The sequence below is a fragment of the Nerophis ophidion genome, linkage group LG06 (genome assembly GCF_033978795.1).
Source record: "Nerophis ophidion isolate RoL-2023_Sa linkage group LG06, RoL_Noph_v1.0, whole genome shotgun sequence".
Classification (NCBI taxonomy): domain Eukaryota; kingdom Metazoa; phylum Chordata; class Actinopteri; order Syngnathiformes; family Syngnathidae; genus Nerophis; species Nerophis ophidion.
Genome location: NC_084616.1, coordinates 44,987,785 through 45,005,798, shown reverse-complemented (window position 1 = coordinate 45,005,798; position 18,014 = coordinate 44,987,785). Strand labels below are relative to the sequence as shown.

The 18,014-nt window shown below is 39.1% G+C and overlaps 1 protein-coding gene across 1 annotated transcript; it reads right to left on the bottom strand.

The window, feature by feature from the left end:
* Positions 1 to 3,000: 3,000 nt before the first annotated feature.
* srm (spermidine synthase) lies at positions 3,001 to 16,789 on the bottom strand. Its single transcript, XM_061903871.1, has 8 exons — positions 16,573 to 16,789; positions 11,942 to 12,062; positions 11,762 to 11,854; positions 8,509 to 8,662; positions 8,341 to 8,424; positions 5,747 to 5,892; positions 5,531 to 5,653; positions 3,001 to 3,905 (listed from the first exon to the last, which is right to left on the bottom strand). The coding sequence occupies exons 1-8, from the start codon at positions 16,701 to 16,703 to the stop codon at positions 3,891 to 3,893; spliced, it is 867 nt and encodes a 288-aa protein (XP_061759855.1). The 5' UTR covers positions 16,704 to 16,789; the 3' UTR covers positions 3,001 to 3,890.
* Between the last annotated feature and the right edge of the window lie 1,225 nt (positions 16,790 to 18,014).

Genomic DNA, 18,014 nt, shown 5'->3' with positions numbered 1-18,014 from the left:
TTTGTCTGGAATGGATCCATAGGCATTGGCAAGGTCAAGCCGAAGGACAGCCAGGTCTCCTTGATTTTCCCTTCCCCCCCGGATCAGCGGGGTAACCACTCCTGTGTGTTCCAAGCAGCCTGGCATGCCTGGGACTCCTCCCTTCTGCACTGTGGTGTCGATGGAGGAATTCCTCAGGAGGTACTTTGTCAACCTGTTGGCAAGAATCTTGAAAAAGATCTTGCCTTCCACGCTGAGCAGGGAGATGGAGCGGAACTGTGTGATGTCACTTGCATTCTCCTCCTTTGGTATCCATACCCCCTCTGCATGGCGCCACTGCTTGGCAGCCTTCCCCCTCCGCCATACTACCCTGATGAGTCACAACCTCCCCAAGAGTCTCGGGCAATGCTTGGAGACTTTGTATGGCACTCCACTTGGGCCTGGGGCTGCGCTGGTCCTTGCGGCTCGGACGGTGTCCCTGACTTCTGCCAAGGTGGGCTCTTTGATGTTAAACTGGAAGGAGGGTTCTGATGGTGTGGGTAGTCCTCTGCAGGGGGGCAGATCTTCCTCTCTCCTACTGTCGCTGTATGTACTACTGAGGTGGTGATTGATATCCTCTTCAGAGCAGACAAGGGTCCCGCTCTACATCTGCCCCAGCAGCTGTTTCATAAATCCAATACACACATATGTATACACATTATATATATATATATATAAATATATATATACATATATATATATAACATATACACACACACACACACATATGCATGCATACACATTTTATGTATATATATATATATATATAAAGTACTATCTATCTATATGGCCCTGCGATAAGGTGGCGACTTATCCAGGGTGTACGCCGCCTTCCGCCCGATTGTAGCTGAGATAGGCACCAGCGCCCCCTGCAACCCCAAAGGGAATAAGCGGTAGAAAATGGATGGATGGATGGATGGATATATATATATATGTATATATATACATATATACAGGGAAGAAAATAAGTATTTGAACACCCTGCTACTTTGCAAGTTCTCCCACTTAGAAATCATGGAGGGGTCTGAAATTTTCACAGTAGGTGCATGTCTATTGTATGAGAGATAACCTAAAAAGAAAAATCCAGAAATCACAATCAATGATTTTTTAACAATTTATTTGTGTGATGAAGCTGAAAATAAGTATTTGAACACCAACATTAATATTTGGTAGAGTAGCCTTTGTTTGGAATTACAGAGGTCAAATGTTTCCCTGTAGTTCTTCACCAGGTTTGCAGAGACTGCAGGAGGGATTTTGGCCCACTCCTCCACACAGATCTTCTCTAGATCAGTCAGGTTGCTGGGCTGTCGCGGAGTAACACAGACTTTCAGCTCCCTCCAAAGATTTTCAATTGGATTTAGGTCTGGAGACTGGCTAGGCCGCTCCAGAACCTTGATATGGTTCTTATTAAGCCACTTCTTGGTTTTCCTGGCTGTGTGCTTTGGGTCATTGTCATGTTGGAAGATCCAGCCACGACTCATCTTCAATGATCTGACTGGGGAAAGGAGGTTTTTGGCCAAAATCTCACAATACATGGCTGCAGTCCTCTCCTTAATACAGTACAGTCGTCCTGTCCCATGAGCAGAAAAAGACCCCCACAGCATGATGCTACCACCCCCATGCTTCACAGTAGGGATGGTGTTCTTGGGGTGGTACGCATCCTTCTTCCTCCAAACACGCATAGTGGAATCATGACATAACAGGTCAATTTTGGTCTCATCTGTCCACAAAACTTTCTCCCATGACTCCTCTGGATCATCCACATGGTCATTGGCAAACGGCCTTAACATGTGCTGGTTTAAGAAGGGGAACCTTCCGTGCCATGCATGATTTTAAACCATGACATCCTAGTGTGTTACCAACAGTAACCATGGAAACAGTGGTCCCAGCTCTTTTCAGGTTTATTGACCAAGTCCTGCCATGTAGTCCTGGGCTTATTCCTCACCTTTCTTAGCATCATTGAGACCCCACCAGGTGATATCTTGCATAGGGCTCCACTCCGATTGAGATTGACCGTCATGTTTAGCTTCTTCCATTTTCTACTGATTGCTCCAACAGTGGACCTTTTTTCACCAAGCTGCTTGGCAATTTCTCCAGAACCCTTACCATCCTTGTGGAGTTGCACAATTTTGTCTCTGGTGCCTTTGGACAGCTTTTTGCTCTTAGCCATGCTGAATGTTTGGGTCTTACTGATTGTATGGGGTGGACAGGTGTCTTTATGCAGCTAACGACCTCACACAGGTGCATCTGATTCAGGATAATACACTGGAGTGGAGGAGGACATTTAAAGGGGGACTAACAGGTCTTTTAGGGTCAGAAATCTAGCTGATAGACAGGTGTTCAAATACTTATTCTCAGCTGTATCACACGAATAAATTGTTAAAACATCCGAGATTGTGATTTCTGGATTTTTCTTTTTAGGTGATCTCTCATATAGTGGACATGAACGTCCCGTGAAAATTTCAGACCCCTCCATGATTTCGAAGTGGGAGAACTTGCAAAATAGCAGGGTGTTCAAATACTTCTTTTCTTGACTGTATACACACATACAGTATATATCGATGAATGTGTGTGTGTGTACATACACACAGTGTATATAATGTGTGTGTGTATATATATATATATATATATGTATATATATATCATTACTCATTTTATTTCATAGTTCCAGTTTAACTTTTAACTGTAGGTAAAATCTGCACTGCAAGATCAGAATTTCTCCATTAAGGGATAAATAAAGTCTATAATTACAGGTGATAGAACTGAAGTGAAGTCACATTGCACAACACAAAAGAAAACATGTATTGATGCAATTCACTTTGCTTACAATAAAATGTTTATCATCTGGAGCGTGTGAGACATATTGGAAGGCAGCTCTGACAGTGAATTTATTTAGAGTCAAAGTCCGCCACCTGTTGTCAAAAATGTAAAACTACAGGAAATAACCCAAACCAAAACAATGACAGAAAAGAAAGTATCACATTTGTTTGTAAACAGATTTATTACAGTTCATGTTTTAATAAAAACAATTTAATTCGACCAGAACAGGTTTTCGACAAGATTTACTGTGGACTTTTAACAAATAGCCATGTATGTAAGATAATGCAAAGTATAACAGCTTCCGACAGTTTAACTTAAAACAGAAAAGGCTTCCTACCATTAATCTTGCCTCAGTAATTGCATAATGATTTGCATTAAAATAATAATTAAAAAAACATTTTCACTAAATACTGTATAATGTGTATCTTCCATAACAATGTCATGGTTGGAGCAGCTTTGTAAGTATATATTTTTTTGGTGTTTTGTTTTTTAAAAGGGACAGTTTTTTTGCAGACTTTTAAGGTGATCTGAAAAACTAACACATGCAGAACCTTCTTTCAGTTATCAACAAAACGAGGCACACTTACAATTCCAAAGAGAGGACACAGTTTTGTCATTGTACGCCGACAACATGTGCTGATTTTCCTATGAGCAAAGAACATTTCCGATGAAAGTGCAGCAATATATAATAATATATTCTACATGAGCCATGTGGCCATTCGGTTGCACAGTACATACAGTACTTCAGCATGAGGTCAGGTTTGATATGTGTGATCTGAGGTCGCTAATGAGACAATCGCTGGGTGAACATGTACGTATCAGAAACAAACACTAATTGTGTTTAAGACAATTAAAAAAAAAACGGAAAAAAAAAAACAACTAAGCAACTCCCATGTTTCTTAACGTTGACACCCGGCAAACAGCTTTAAAATCATTAGGAACTACTCTCTTCAGAGAGGGCTTAACAGTGCTGACTGACTGTTGAGAAGCTAGAGAAGCAGCTGTTCGTCTGTGGACTGTGGAACACGGACAGATAGCTCTGATGAGGCCAATCAAGCGTCGAGAACCTGCAAATAACCAAGAAAAGTAGAAAAAGGTCAGTGTGTTCCTTTCAATACGATGGCACAAAATCCACTAAGATCAAGCAGCACTTTGGCTAATGTCACAATACTTCAGCTCAGTATGCATTTTTTATTGATTGATTGAAACTTGTATTAGTAGATTGCACAGTACAGTACATATTCCGTACAATTGACCACTAAATGGTAACACCTGAATAAGTTTTTCAATTTGTTTAAGTCGGGGTCCACGTTAATCAGTTCATGGTAGACATGTGTTGGTCTATTCAGACTGCTGAGTACAATCACAATATAAACTTAATGTGAACTTAATGTAGACTCACCTCTAAAAGACAAGCAGCAATCTCTCTGCATATTCGTCAGTGCCCATCATGCGTCAAACGGTGAGAATCCTTTTATGATAAAGAGTGCTCAACTTCTCTGTAAACCATTTTTCCTTTATGTACACGGTACGTCTCATTGAAATTAATTTAACAAGGGAATCCTGCCACACACATTCATACACAAATGTGGGTGGCACTGGGAGCAAGGTGGTTGAAGTATCTTGCCCAAGTACACACTACCATCTGAACAAAGCTGCTGATATGCCAATTAAGAATGTTAAAATGTTGTTTCAAACATTTTCTCAGCAGTTATATTGGTAACATTTTGATTCTGGAACTGATTAACTCATCATTATGATCTCCTATGGGAAAAATGTCCAGATTTATTTAAAACATTGCCTGAGCAGTTATGTTGGTAACATTTTGACTCTGGAACTGATTAATTCATTATTATGATCTCCTATGGGAAAACTGTCTAGATACTTGGCAACCGTTCAGAGTGAGTGCAATTAATTCAGGTCAGAAGAAAGCCAAATTTGGTAAGTTGTAAAACAAATATGTGTTTTTTCAGCTTGTAAATATTACAATACTAATCCACATAAATCATGCGAAGACAAGATATCAATACCGTTTCACACCTTAAGACCATTAGTGCTGAAAGGCTGCTTTTACATGCTGACAATCTTTTTTTTCCTTTCTTTGTCATGAAAAAGGGACGTTTTTGTCATGAAAAAGGGAGATTTTTGTGGTTGGTGCACTAATTGTAAGTGTATATTGTATTTTTTATATTGATTAAATAAAAATAAAATAAAAAATATATGTATATATATATATTTTTTTAAATAAAAATTACTTAAAAAATCTTCTGCTGCCCAGTACCAATCGGGCCACGGCCCGGTACTGAGCCGCGGCCCGGTGGTTGGGGACCACTGTTTTACAGTATTCAGAGGGCGTTAAGAACAGTGCCATTGCAGTACCCCCCGAGTATTGTTGATTGGGTAAAAATTGGCAGGGATTACCAGAGAATGGATACCCTGATATTAAGAGGACTCCCGTGAAAATTGGGAACGTTGGGAAGTATGACGCTGTCAAGTTCCGTTCATATTAAACTCGCGGGCCGCACATACAATAAATCGTCATATCAAAGTGCGGGCCGCAAAATAACGTCTCGCCGGCCAATTGCGGCCGGCGAGAGGCATGTTTAAAACACCCCTGATCTAAATATTCGTACAAAAAATAACCCGTCTTTTACTGATTATTTTAATGCCAAACTGTACTGATTTCACTGACCTTTCTTGCAAACTCAGGGAGGACAAACGCTGCTTTGTGAATTTCCGTGTTGTAATACTTCAGGTTCATGCCTTCAAGATCTTCTTTTGATAGTTCTTTCACTGGCTTCCGGAAATCTGTTTCCTAATGGCAAAAGGGCACACATCATTTCATTGTTCAATCAAACACCAAACGGGTTCATTTCTTATCAGTGGGAGGAACAAAAAGCACACTTACAGGGTTCTTACTGCAGAGCATGAATCCAATTTGGCCACTGGGATAAGTAGGGATGGTGCCGTAGGCGTAGTCCACAACTGGGAATATGGTCTTGCAGAAGGTTTGCATTTCCTTTATCAATTCCAAATGGAGCCATTGACACTCTCCTGTAGACATGACAAGCAGTAAGAAAAATAATATTGACTGCTTGTGATAGACTTATGTCGTTTTTACGTTTAATGAAACGCAAATCTGTATTATTATTGTTAGAGCTCTGTGCATGACTAGCTTAGTCTGTAAGAACGCAGACTGCTGAGTGGTGGAAGAGCGTTCAACCTCTTCCTAGTGCTGTGGCATGTTAGCATAGCTATAAATATGTACATGTGTGCTTATGGAATGCATGTAACATAAGATCACTCAGAAATCTAATACTTTCACCAATGACTATACATCTGCCAACTGTGAAATAAAAGTTGATACATTAAAGTACAAGTTTTTTGACATCTAAGCCGTCTGTGTTTTTTAATGTTGTAAATGGGAACTGCCTCTTGCGCACAATCATTATAAAAGATACAACGGATGTGTTTTTTAATCCATTCTAAATAGCGATCATAAGTCCGCTTACAATGGAGCGTACGAGAGCCGCTCCATTCTGCCTATAAAGCCCTTAAAAAAACATACAAACACCTCCATTACGGTTTTTAATACATGCTGTGGGTATATACGTAGTGTAGTAATGGGCAAATTTATAATAATATGTACGTATTTTGATCAATTTCAAGCATACACGGCGCATTAATTTAAAAACGCATCACAAGGTTTTCTTCTTTTTTTACGACGATAACGACTCACTGCAGACTTTATGAGAGCCAACAAACATAATAAAACATCACTTACAGTATAATGTCTGCTGTCATTAGGATACAGACTACTTGGATGTTCATATATTCCCATTTAGATGAAGAATGACTCACAATGCCATTTCGGGGTCTGATTTGGCTGCCAAACTGTCAATTTGTCGGATTATGTCCTTGGGTTTCTACTATCAAGGTGAGAGGCATTATTTATGATCTAAAATAAAGTTTTAAAAAGCAGGAATACAAAGAAGCAGCTCTGTCGATCATCTCAACATTGACACTCATGATCACGACGCCGCTATTAATATTGTCTTACATTAACAATATCACTAATTACTGGTTAATATTCAAGTCACAAATTGTAAATGGCGTATTGTTGGCGCTTTTTGGATTTTTTAAAATTTGGTTTTATGGGCGGAATAGGGGACCTCCCGTTGACTTTTATGTCCGAGTTAGAATGTGTTAAAAAATACATCAATCGTAATGTCTTTTCATTATGATTGTAAACCATAGACAAAAATCCAAAAAAGTGCAGTTTCCCCTTAGAAGGGGTCATGTTATGCAAAAACAACTTTTCTGACCTGTTGGCACCTGTTTTTATGTACAAAACCCAAAACCACTGAAGTTGGCACCGTTGTGTAAATCGTAGGTTAAAACAGAATCCAATGATTTGCAAATCCTTTTCAACTTATATTCAATTGAATATACTGCAAAGACAAGATATTTAATGTTTGAACTGAGAAACTTCATTTTTTTTGCAAATAATCATTAATTTAGAATTTAACGGCAGCAACACACTGCAAAAGAGGCACAGGGGCATTTTTACCACTGTGTTACATGGCCTTTCCTTTTAACAACACCCTGTAAACATGTGGGAACTGAGGAGACACATTTTTCAAGCTTTTCGAGTGGAATTATTTCCCATTCTTGCTTGATGTACAGCTTAAGTTGTTCAACAGTCCGTGGTCTCTATGGTCGTATTTTACGCTTCATAATGCGCCTCACAGTTTCAATGGGAGACAGGTCTGAACTGCAGGAAGACCAGTCTAGTATTACTTTTGTCTGAATGTCTTAAAACAGTTAGCTCCATCTTTTGAAACTTCTTCAACTTCCGTCCTTGTATGCTACACCTGTACAACAAATATAACAGGAAGAAGACGCTGTCGAACGTGAGCCACATCAATAAGACTGCCCACAAAACGGTGCATCCTAAAGCAACTGTCAGAAAGCTACTCGAAAATGGTCTGTAAAACATAATCTATGCAACATTTTGAGCAAAGAACCACTATTACATGTTAACTAGACCAGAAGGAAGTGTTTTATATTTAGAAAAAAAATCTTAATGATAATGCGCCTTTTGTATGAAAATAGACCTTAATATATCCGCTCATCGGCAGTGCGCCTTAGAATTCGGTGCACTCTGGTGTACTGAAAAATACAGTAATTTGTAATAAATGCTATTGTATTTTTTTCCTGATAATGTCTTGTTTCAAAGGTAATTTTCTCTTTAAAAGGGCATGATTCATGTTAAATTTGTGATGTTTTGAGCACATTGATTCAATGATTGATTCATTCCACAATGAATGAGAAGAAAATCACGTTAGCTATAGCGAAAGTAGCTGATTCTGAAAAAAAAAAAAAAGTTGAACACATTTTTAGTCAAGAGAATACAATATAAACACAAGCACATATTTTACCTTTTTTTTTATTATTCTTTTTTGCAGTCTTTTACCACTGACATCAGCAAATTAAATTTACCTTGGGAGCAAAGAATTCCGCCCTTTGTCAATGCGGTTTTCATCAGTTGATAGTAACTCTCCTTGAATAAACTCTCAGCAGGGCCTGCAATTAAAAAAAAAAAAAAAAAAAAACATGTTAAAGTTATCAAGTATGAAAATTAAACAAATATTATGTCATTGCACTTACCGACAGGATCAGATGAATCGGTAATAATGACATCAAAGGCATTTTGGTTTTTCTTCATAAACTCAAAACCATCTCCAACATGCAGGGTCAGTTTGGGACTAAAGAATCCTTTGGCCATGCCAGGGAGGAACTTCTTGGAGACATTAATGACATCCTACACAAAAGACAATAGCATATTGTAGTAAACACCAGAGTACATATTAATTAAGGCCATGTTCACACGAACACGGAGAGTTTCAAAAACATATATTTTGGATTAACACAATCTATCTCCACAAAAACAGTCTATTCTACACACAAACGCATACACCTGCTGTCATCCACATTTTGTCAAATTAGAAGCCTGAAAAAAGCAGCAATATCTGACTTGGTGGCATTAGACCTCTTATTATGTTTATTTTGATCGACTTTAGGTGTACAATAAATGACATGTACATTATCTTTAAAACCATTATTAAAGAGTGAATGCACGCCTGTGCTGCTGAAACCCAACACTCATAGAATTAGAACATGTACAGCCACATGGTGATGTATTAAATCTGCAGCGAAGTGTACATTATTTCTAAAATCAGCCACACTAACAAGCCAAGGAAACCCTTTTGAATGTTTAAGAGCCTATAAAAAGCGTGCGGAAGCACGTGTATCGCAGCAAAACTCTTGTGGAATTATAAAGCATTTAATCATGGATCTAGTGATATAATACATGCATAATGAAGTGTATCTTGTCCTTAACATCAGTATGAGCATGGCTCCATCTACAAAAATGGAAGCAAGACACGCATGTTAACTTCATGATTTGTCGTTAAACAAGGACTAAAAACATAAGATAATGTTGCACCTTTCTTATGACACAGAGCAAAAAGTCTTACTGTCACAGTTGTCCCATCAGGTGGAGGTTCGACAGTGATCATATCCAAAACAGCTGACTGTCATTAGCGCTGGTGGGAGTTTCGCAAAGCCCATTTTGATGTTTCTTTTTTATTAACGTTGAGTGAAAAGATCATCATGATTATGCTCAAACATACATTAAGCGTTCTTATAGTGTGTTTAAAGTCAGCATTCACGGTTGAGCTCTGTCATTTCTAAGCTCAACAACACTGCCTTAAACATAATGTAGCGTCCTCAGTGTGTACTGCAGCCCTTTGAGACACTAGTGATTTAGGGCTATATAAGTAAACATTGATTGATTGATACTGATGTTAAAGACAATATACACTTCATTACACATGTACCCTATCACTATATCCATGATTAAATGCTTTATAATTCCCATAAACATGTAAAATGGTTTCCTTGGCTCGTTATTTAGGCTGATTTTAGTAATATTGTTCACTTCAGTGCACATGTAATATATCGCCATGTTCTTGAACATGTTATAATTCAGTGTTGTTTCAGCAGCACATGCGTGCATTCACTCTTTACAAGGGGAACGTTATCACAATTTCAGAAGGGTTAAAACCAATAAAAATCAGTTCCCAGTGGCTTGTTTTATTCTTCGAAGTTTTTTTCTAAATTTTACCCATCCCGGGATACCCCTAAAAAATGCATTAAAGTGCCTGATTTTCGCTATCTGTGAAGCCACCGTCCATTTTCCCCTGACGTCATCCATTGATGCCAATACGGATAGCACAGCAAGATATAGTGACATTAGCTATAACATATGGTCTTTTTTCTGCAACACCAAAGTATATATTGACGCTTACATAAGTCTGGTGATAATAGGGAACATTATCACCAGACATATGTAAGCGTCAATATATACCTTGATGTTGCAGAAAAAAAGACCATATATTTTTTTAGCCGATTTCCGAACTCTAAAAGGGTGAATTTGGCAATTTAAACACCTTTCAATTTATAGCCTGTCGAGCGATGACCTTTCCCCCGTGACGTCACAACATGAAGCAATCCGCCATTTTCTCAATCTTATTACACGCACCAAGTCAAATCAGCTCTGTTATTTTACGTTTTTTCGACTGTTTTCCCGTACCTTGGAGACATCATGCCTCGTCAGTGTGTGGTCTGAAGGTGTAACAACACTAACAGAGACGGATTCAAGTTGCACCAGTGGCCAAAAGATGGGAAAGCCCCTCGTTTGTTCCGCACACTTTATCGACGACAGCTATGTTACGACAGAGATGGCAAGAATGTGTGGATATCCTGCGACACTCAAAGCAGATGCATTTCCAACGATAAAGTCAACAAAATCACAAAGGTGAGTTTTGTCGATGTTATTGACTTATGTAGAGTTTGCTAATCAGACATATTTGGTCACGGCATGACTGCAAGCTAATCAATGCTAACATGGTATTTAGGCTAGCTGTATGTACACATTGCATCATTATGCCTCATTTGTAGCAATATTTGCATCCAGCCTTTCCCTCCACCCACATTTAATGCCAAACAAACACATACCAATTGTTGGTTAGAAAGTGATCGCCGAATTCATCCGCGCTTCCTACCATGCCGCTGTCTGTCGTAATATGACTGAATAGCTTCAGTTTTTTCTTCAATTTAGTTTTCGCTATCTGCCTCCACTCTTCAACCATCCGTTCCAATACATGCGTAATCTGTTGAATCGCTTGCGCCGCTGAAATCAGAGTCTGAATCAGAGCTATTATGCTATGCCTTTCTGTGCTATTCGCCATGTTTGTTTCTGGTGGCTTCACGCAGTGACGTCCCAGGATAATAGACGGGTGGATATAACGATGGTTAAATCAGACACTGAAGCCGTTTTTCGGGATATTGCGTGATGGGAAATATTTTGAGAAAAACTTTAAAAAATATAATAAGCCACTGGGAACTGATTTTTATTGGTTTTAACCCTTCGGAAATTGTGATCATGTTCCCCTTTAATAATGTTCCCAGGGCTCTGTGTTTGTGCAGGCTGGTTTTAAAGATAAAGTACATGTCATTGTACATCTAAAGTTGATCAAAATAAACATAATAGGAGGTATAATGCCACCAAGTAAGATATTGCTGCTTTTTCCAGAATTCTGATTGGACAACAGTTGCATGACAGCAAGTGTATGCGTTTGTGTGTAGACAGACAGTTTTGAAACTACACTGGTGCGGATGGAGATTGTTTTAACCCCAAATATGTGTTTTTGTGAGGATATGGCCTGAAAGTCTGCATTTTTAAAGTAAAAGGTAAGCGTCTGCGTGTGGACCAAAGGCCTGAATGCAGAGATGCTGTAAGTAAGCATTTAAGTATCTGTGTTCTTGTGGAAATGGCCTAAGTGTTGTTTCCGCTCACCTCATCAATCTCACAGAGAACCACCGACTCTACCAAAGGATTCTTCACCACTTCCCTCAGCACGCCACCATCACCGCCACCAATGACAAGGACCTGGTAAAATAATAACAGAGTGAAGAAATACAGTGTGAAGTTGCAATTGTTAAAATACTGTACATGAGTCATCTCCTCTACGAGTACCTTCTTGGGAGAAGGGTGACTGTACAGAGGAAGGTTAGCAATCATTTCCTGATATGCAAACTCATCTCTCTCAGTGCACTGGATCACTCCATCCAACACCAACACGTTGCCGTACGTTTTACTGAAATGAAAAATTTAACATGTTAGAAAAGTATATATATATATATATATATATATATCTTGTGGCTACTAATATTGTGAATGCTCCAAAGCATTCACTCATATGGTTTTCTACACCAAAATGTATCTATTAATTTTCAACTTCTCCAGATTTGGCGGGCTCTACCTTCCACATTTTCACACGATTCAAATTGTTCCAACTTCAAACTGTTCTGTCTATTTGGCAATCGCGGGCTTTCCCTTGAAAAATTCCCAAAATTCCCCGATTTCCACGTTTTATGGGACATTTTTCCCATTGAAAATTAATTGACCGTTGTCTCAAATTGCAACAAATTCCAAATTTTTCAACCAATTCCACCATCCTGGAAATGTAAACCGCCCTTTTTCCAAGTTCAAAAAAATTCCAGGATTTTTCAGAATTCGACGACTACTCCCACATTTTTCAACGCATTTCAACCGGTCTACCGTCAAAACATTTCTCTTAATTAGGACAAAAAAAACCAGAGTTGTTTTTTTTTAACTGGAAACATTCCTTGTTTTCCCTAAAATTCCCTAATACCATTTCTCAACTCAACATGTTACGACTTCAACATTTCGACTGATATGAAAAACTCCAACACCAACTATTTCACCTCATTCGAGTTTTTTTTTTTTCCATTTCCAAAAAAAATTCCATATTTTCCCGAAATCCCCAAATACTATTTACTACTTCAGCATTTCTTGCCCGATTTGAACAATTCCAACACCAACCAATTCAGTTCATTCAGGACATTCATGCCCCTAATCATTCTCCACAAAAAATATCCCGCTTTTCCTGGAATTCCCAAATTTCCAGAGAGTTACCATCGAAATGAATGGAACATTTTTCCATGTTGCACAATTCCCCACATTTTTCAACCTATTCACACCGTTCCACCTTCAACAAATTTCATCATCCTGAAAATGTAAACTACCCTTTTTTCAAGTTAAAAAAAGTCCACAATTTTCCAGAATTCCAGGTTTTCCAAAGCCCTATTTCCACCCTTTTTTCTGGCGACTACTCCTTCCACATTTTTCAATGCATTTCAACCGTTCCACCGTCAAAACATTTCTTAATCAGGACTCCATGTAGGACTACATCATCTCTGTTTACCCAAATAACAAGCCCTGGATCACCAGCCAGCTAAAGGTGCTGCTGAATAAAAAGAAGCTAGCCTTCAGATCCGGTGATCGGGACGAGTTGAGGAGGATTCAATGGCAGCTTAAAGTTTAGCTGCAAGAAGGGAATGATGCCTACAGAAAGAAGCTAGAGGCTAGACCCCAACAGAACAACACTTGTGATGTGTGGAAGAGCATGAAAACCATCACAGGCTTCAGAAACAAAGCCAAACTGCTGGACGGGGGTGTCAATAGAGCAAACGAGCTGAACTTGTTTTTCAATAGATTTAGCAATGCACCCCAACGAGCTTAATTTGTTTTTCAATAGATTTAGCAATGCACCCCCTATTGGCCCTCCCCCGACTACTCCGGTCCTCACACCTCCCCTGAATATCAATACAAAATCTCTTCTGTTACCCGCCACCGCTGTTTCTTATCCACCCACTGAGAAAGCCAGCCCGGTGAGTCTGACACCTGGACAGGTAAAACAACAACTGGAGAGAGTCAATCCAGCCAAGTCAGCCTGCCCTGACCGAGTCAAGCCATGGGTCCAGAAGACTTGTGCTGCTCAGCAAAGTGAGATCCTGCACTTCATCTTCAACCTTAGTCCAAGTCTAAACCTAAAAAACAAAGTGTTTTTTAAACTGGAAAAATTCCCAGTTTTCCTTAAATTCCCTAATACAATTTCTAAACTCAACATGTTACTACTTCAACATTTTGACTGATTTGAAAAAAATCAACCATTTCAACTCATTCAGATCATTCAAGTTTTTTCTTACCATTTTCAAAAAAATTCAATTTTTTCCTGAAATCCCCTAATACCATTTACAACTTTAACATTTCTTGCCCGATTTAAACAATTCCAACACCAACCAATTCAGCTCATTCAGGACACCCATGCTTCAAATCATTTTGCAAAAAAATATCCCGCTTTTCCCAGAATTCCTACATTTTCAGGAAGTTCCAGTTTAAATGAATGGGACATTTTTCCAAGTTGCACAGTTCCCTGTATTTTTCAACCTATTCAAACCATTCCATCTTCAACACATTTTATCATCCTGGAAATGTAAACTACCCTTTCCCAAGATCAAAAACATTCCAACATTTTCCAGAATGCCTTGTTTCCAAAGCCCTATTTCCATCCTATTTTCAGGCTATTACTCCTCCTCCCACATTTTACAATACATTTCAACCGTCAAAACATTCCTCTTAATCATGACAAAAACCAAACTTGTTTTTGAACTGGAAAAATTCACGGTTTTCCCGAAATTTCAAAAACTCCCTAAAAGCATTTCTCAATTCAACATGTTACTACTTCAACATTTCTTGCCCGATTTAAACTATTCCAACACCAACCATTTCAGCTCATTCAGGACATTCATGCACCTAATCACCCCCACCCCCACCAAAAAAAAAATCCTGCTTTTCCCAAATTTCCAAAAAGTTACTATTGAAATTAATGGGACAGGTTTCTAAGTAGCACAATACCCCACATTTTTCAACCTATTCAAACCGTTCCACCTTCAAAAAGTTTCATCATCCCGGAAATGTAAACTACCCTTTTTCCAAGTTAAAAAAAAGTTCATGATTTTCCAGAATTCCTGGTTTTCGAAAGCCCTATTTCCAGGTGACTACTCTTCCCGCATTTTTCAACGCATTTCAACCGTTCCACCGTCAAAACATTTCTCTTAATCAGGACAAAAAGCAAAGTTGTTTTAAGAACTGGAAAAACTCTGTTTTCCCTAAAATTCCCTAATACAATTTTTCAACTCAACATGTTACTACTTCAACACTTCTTGACGGATTTTAAAAATTCTAACACTACCATTTCAACTCATTCAAGTTTTTTTTTAGTTTTTTTTTACCATTTTCAAAAAAATTCCAGATTTTCCCGAAATCCCCTAATACCATATACTATTTCAACATTTCTTGCCCGATTTAAACAATTCCAACATCAACCATTTCAGCTCATTCAGGACATTCATGCACCTAATCACCCCTTCACCACCAAAAAAAAAAAAGTTCCGCTTTTCCCAAATTTAGAGAAAGTTCCTATTGAAGTGAGTGGGACAGGTTTCTAAGTAGCACAATACCCCACATTTTTCCACCTATTCAAACCGTTCCACCTTCAACAAATTTCATCATCTTGGAAATGTAAACTACCATTTTTCCAAGTAAAAAAAAAATTCACGATTTTCCAGAATTCCTGGTTTTCCAAGCCCTATTTCCAGGTGACTACTCGTCCCGCATTTTTCAACCGTTCCACCGTCAAAACATTTCTCTTAATCAGGACAAAAAGCAAAGTTGATTTAAGAACTGGAAAAATTCTGGGTTTTCCATAAAATTCCCAAATATAATTTCTCACTCAACATGTTACTACTTCAACATTTCTCAACGGATTAAAAAAATTCCTACACTACAATTTCAACTCATTCAAGTTTTTTTTTTTACCATTTTCAAAAAAATTCCCAATTTTCCCGAAATCCCTTAATACTGTTGTAAGCATTTCACCAATCTCGCGCACTTTGCAAATTTGGACGCGATCTAACAGCAAAACAGTCTCCCAACACTGCATACATGGCATCAAGGCCTGTTTATCCAAGCGTGAGGGTTGGGAAACGAAGGTGTTTGGTGAGGGAAGTGTGGATTCAGGCCGGGTGGCCTATTCCAAGTTCCAGGTAACCCTACATTATTATATTTTATAAATAGTAAACCAAGTTGTGGTAGTAGTTTAGTGAGTAGTTTAGTCGTGGACTGTATAGTGATGAATCCAATAAACATTTGATTTGATTTTAATTTGACATTAAATTCCGTCCATTGGTATTGTGCTTACAACAATACCATATACTATTTCAACATTTCTTGCCCGATTCAAACAATTCCAACACCAACCATTTCAGCTCATTCATGCTCCTTATCATCCCCCCACCGCACCCCCCATCTAAAAAAAAATCCCTCTTTTCCCAGAATTACCAAATTTCCAGAAAGTTTCCCATTGAAATGAATGGGAAATGTTTCTAAGTAGCTCAATTCCCCACATTTTACTACCTATTCAAACCATTCAAACTTCAGCATATTCCACTCATCCAACTAACACTTTGCCAAGTTTTAAAAACAAACTGCGGTTATCCTGGAAATTTAAAGTCACCAACATTGAAACCATTTCCACATTCACTCTACGTTCCATTAGCATTTCAGTTCAGCGTCGGCTTTTCAACATTAAAACAATTCCGACATTGAAACTATTCTTATATTTACACCACATTCTGTCCGCATTTCAGTTCAACTTCAGCATTGGAGCATTCACACATCTAGTGTACTGCTAGCACCGGAGCTAGCGCGGCTAGCCCAGGCATGGAGCCTTGGCCACTCACCTCTTGAACACCAACACGTCCTGAAATGTGGACCTCTTGTGGTAGAGGACTTCTTCCACTTGGAGACTTGTAGCCTGCCCGGGCCATAACGTACATGTCTCTGTGAACCAGCCTTCCCTGATATTGTCCATGCCGACTGACCGCTAGCTCAGGTAAATGTGTATATAACTGAGCCAACGTGACAACGTTTGGGCCATAGATATAGCTCCATTGGCCACGCCCATTCCAGGTCCGTGCCTACGGCGAGCTTAAGCTAGTAGGGGCGAGTTTAAACCAGTGGGGGCGAGTGTCAGCTAGTGGGGAAAAAGGCCTGGGTGTTCTGTTGTTGTGGACGGCACGGATTGATTGATTGAAACTTTTATTAGTATATATTCCGTACAATTGACCACTAAATGTTAACAACCGAATAAGTTTTGCAATCTCCGGGTTGGGGAGGAGATCTTGCCCCAAGTGGAGGAGTTCAAGCATACTTGCCAACCTTGAGACCTCCGATTTCGGTAGGGGGTGGGGTGGAGGCGTAGGTTTGGGCGGGGGCGCGGTTAAGAGGGGAGGAGTATAATTCACCAACTCGAGTATTTCATATATATTTAATACATATGCATATATGTAACAGAGTCAATTACGTATTGTAAATAATGTATTTTCTAATGTTTTATTATTGTTATAATTACACAAAATATGTAAGTTACATGTAAATACCTGAATATTTTTTGATGTTTTGTCAATGTGGAACCAGTGTCTCGTTGCCCCTCCTACTGCAATAATTACTGTGACACCTGTCTTTTTATATGCTTTGGACACGCCCTCCAACTTCCCTTTTTGTCTACGATAACGGGAGAGGTAGGCGTCCATGCGACGACGGAAAATATTTTGTCTTGTTAAGAACCTCAATTCATTTCTTGTTCATTATTGTGTTTGTGTAGGGGCTCGACGATGGCACAAAGTTTTCGATGACAATTGTATTCTGTATTATCAGTAAAGTGCAGTGGAGAAACCCAAGGTGTCGGTCGTCTTCCATAAACAACACACAACGCAGAGGAAAAAAACACCGGTTACATATATATAAATACATATATATGTATGTATGGTATCGCTGGCGCCACGTCCAAGTTTTGAAAGCCCTGGCGGATTCTATCTGCGCAGTGATACATAACAGCAAGTCCCAGGCCGCCTCAAAGCAGTCAATCACCTTCATCAAAGCAGGACAGAAGGCAAACTGCCATCCCAACTTCTCAGGAGGGCTCCTCGCCACCGCTCGTGACTGGCAGCTCCATGTTGACTTGGGAAGGCAACTCAAGTTCCCGGCCAATATCGCTACCACGTCACTCCGCCCAGACATGGTGTTAACATCGGAGTCAACCAAGCAAGTGGTACTACTGGAGCTGACTGTCCCCTGGGAGGAGCGGATTGATGAAGCAAATCAATCAATCAATGTTTACTTA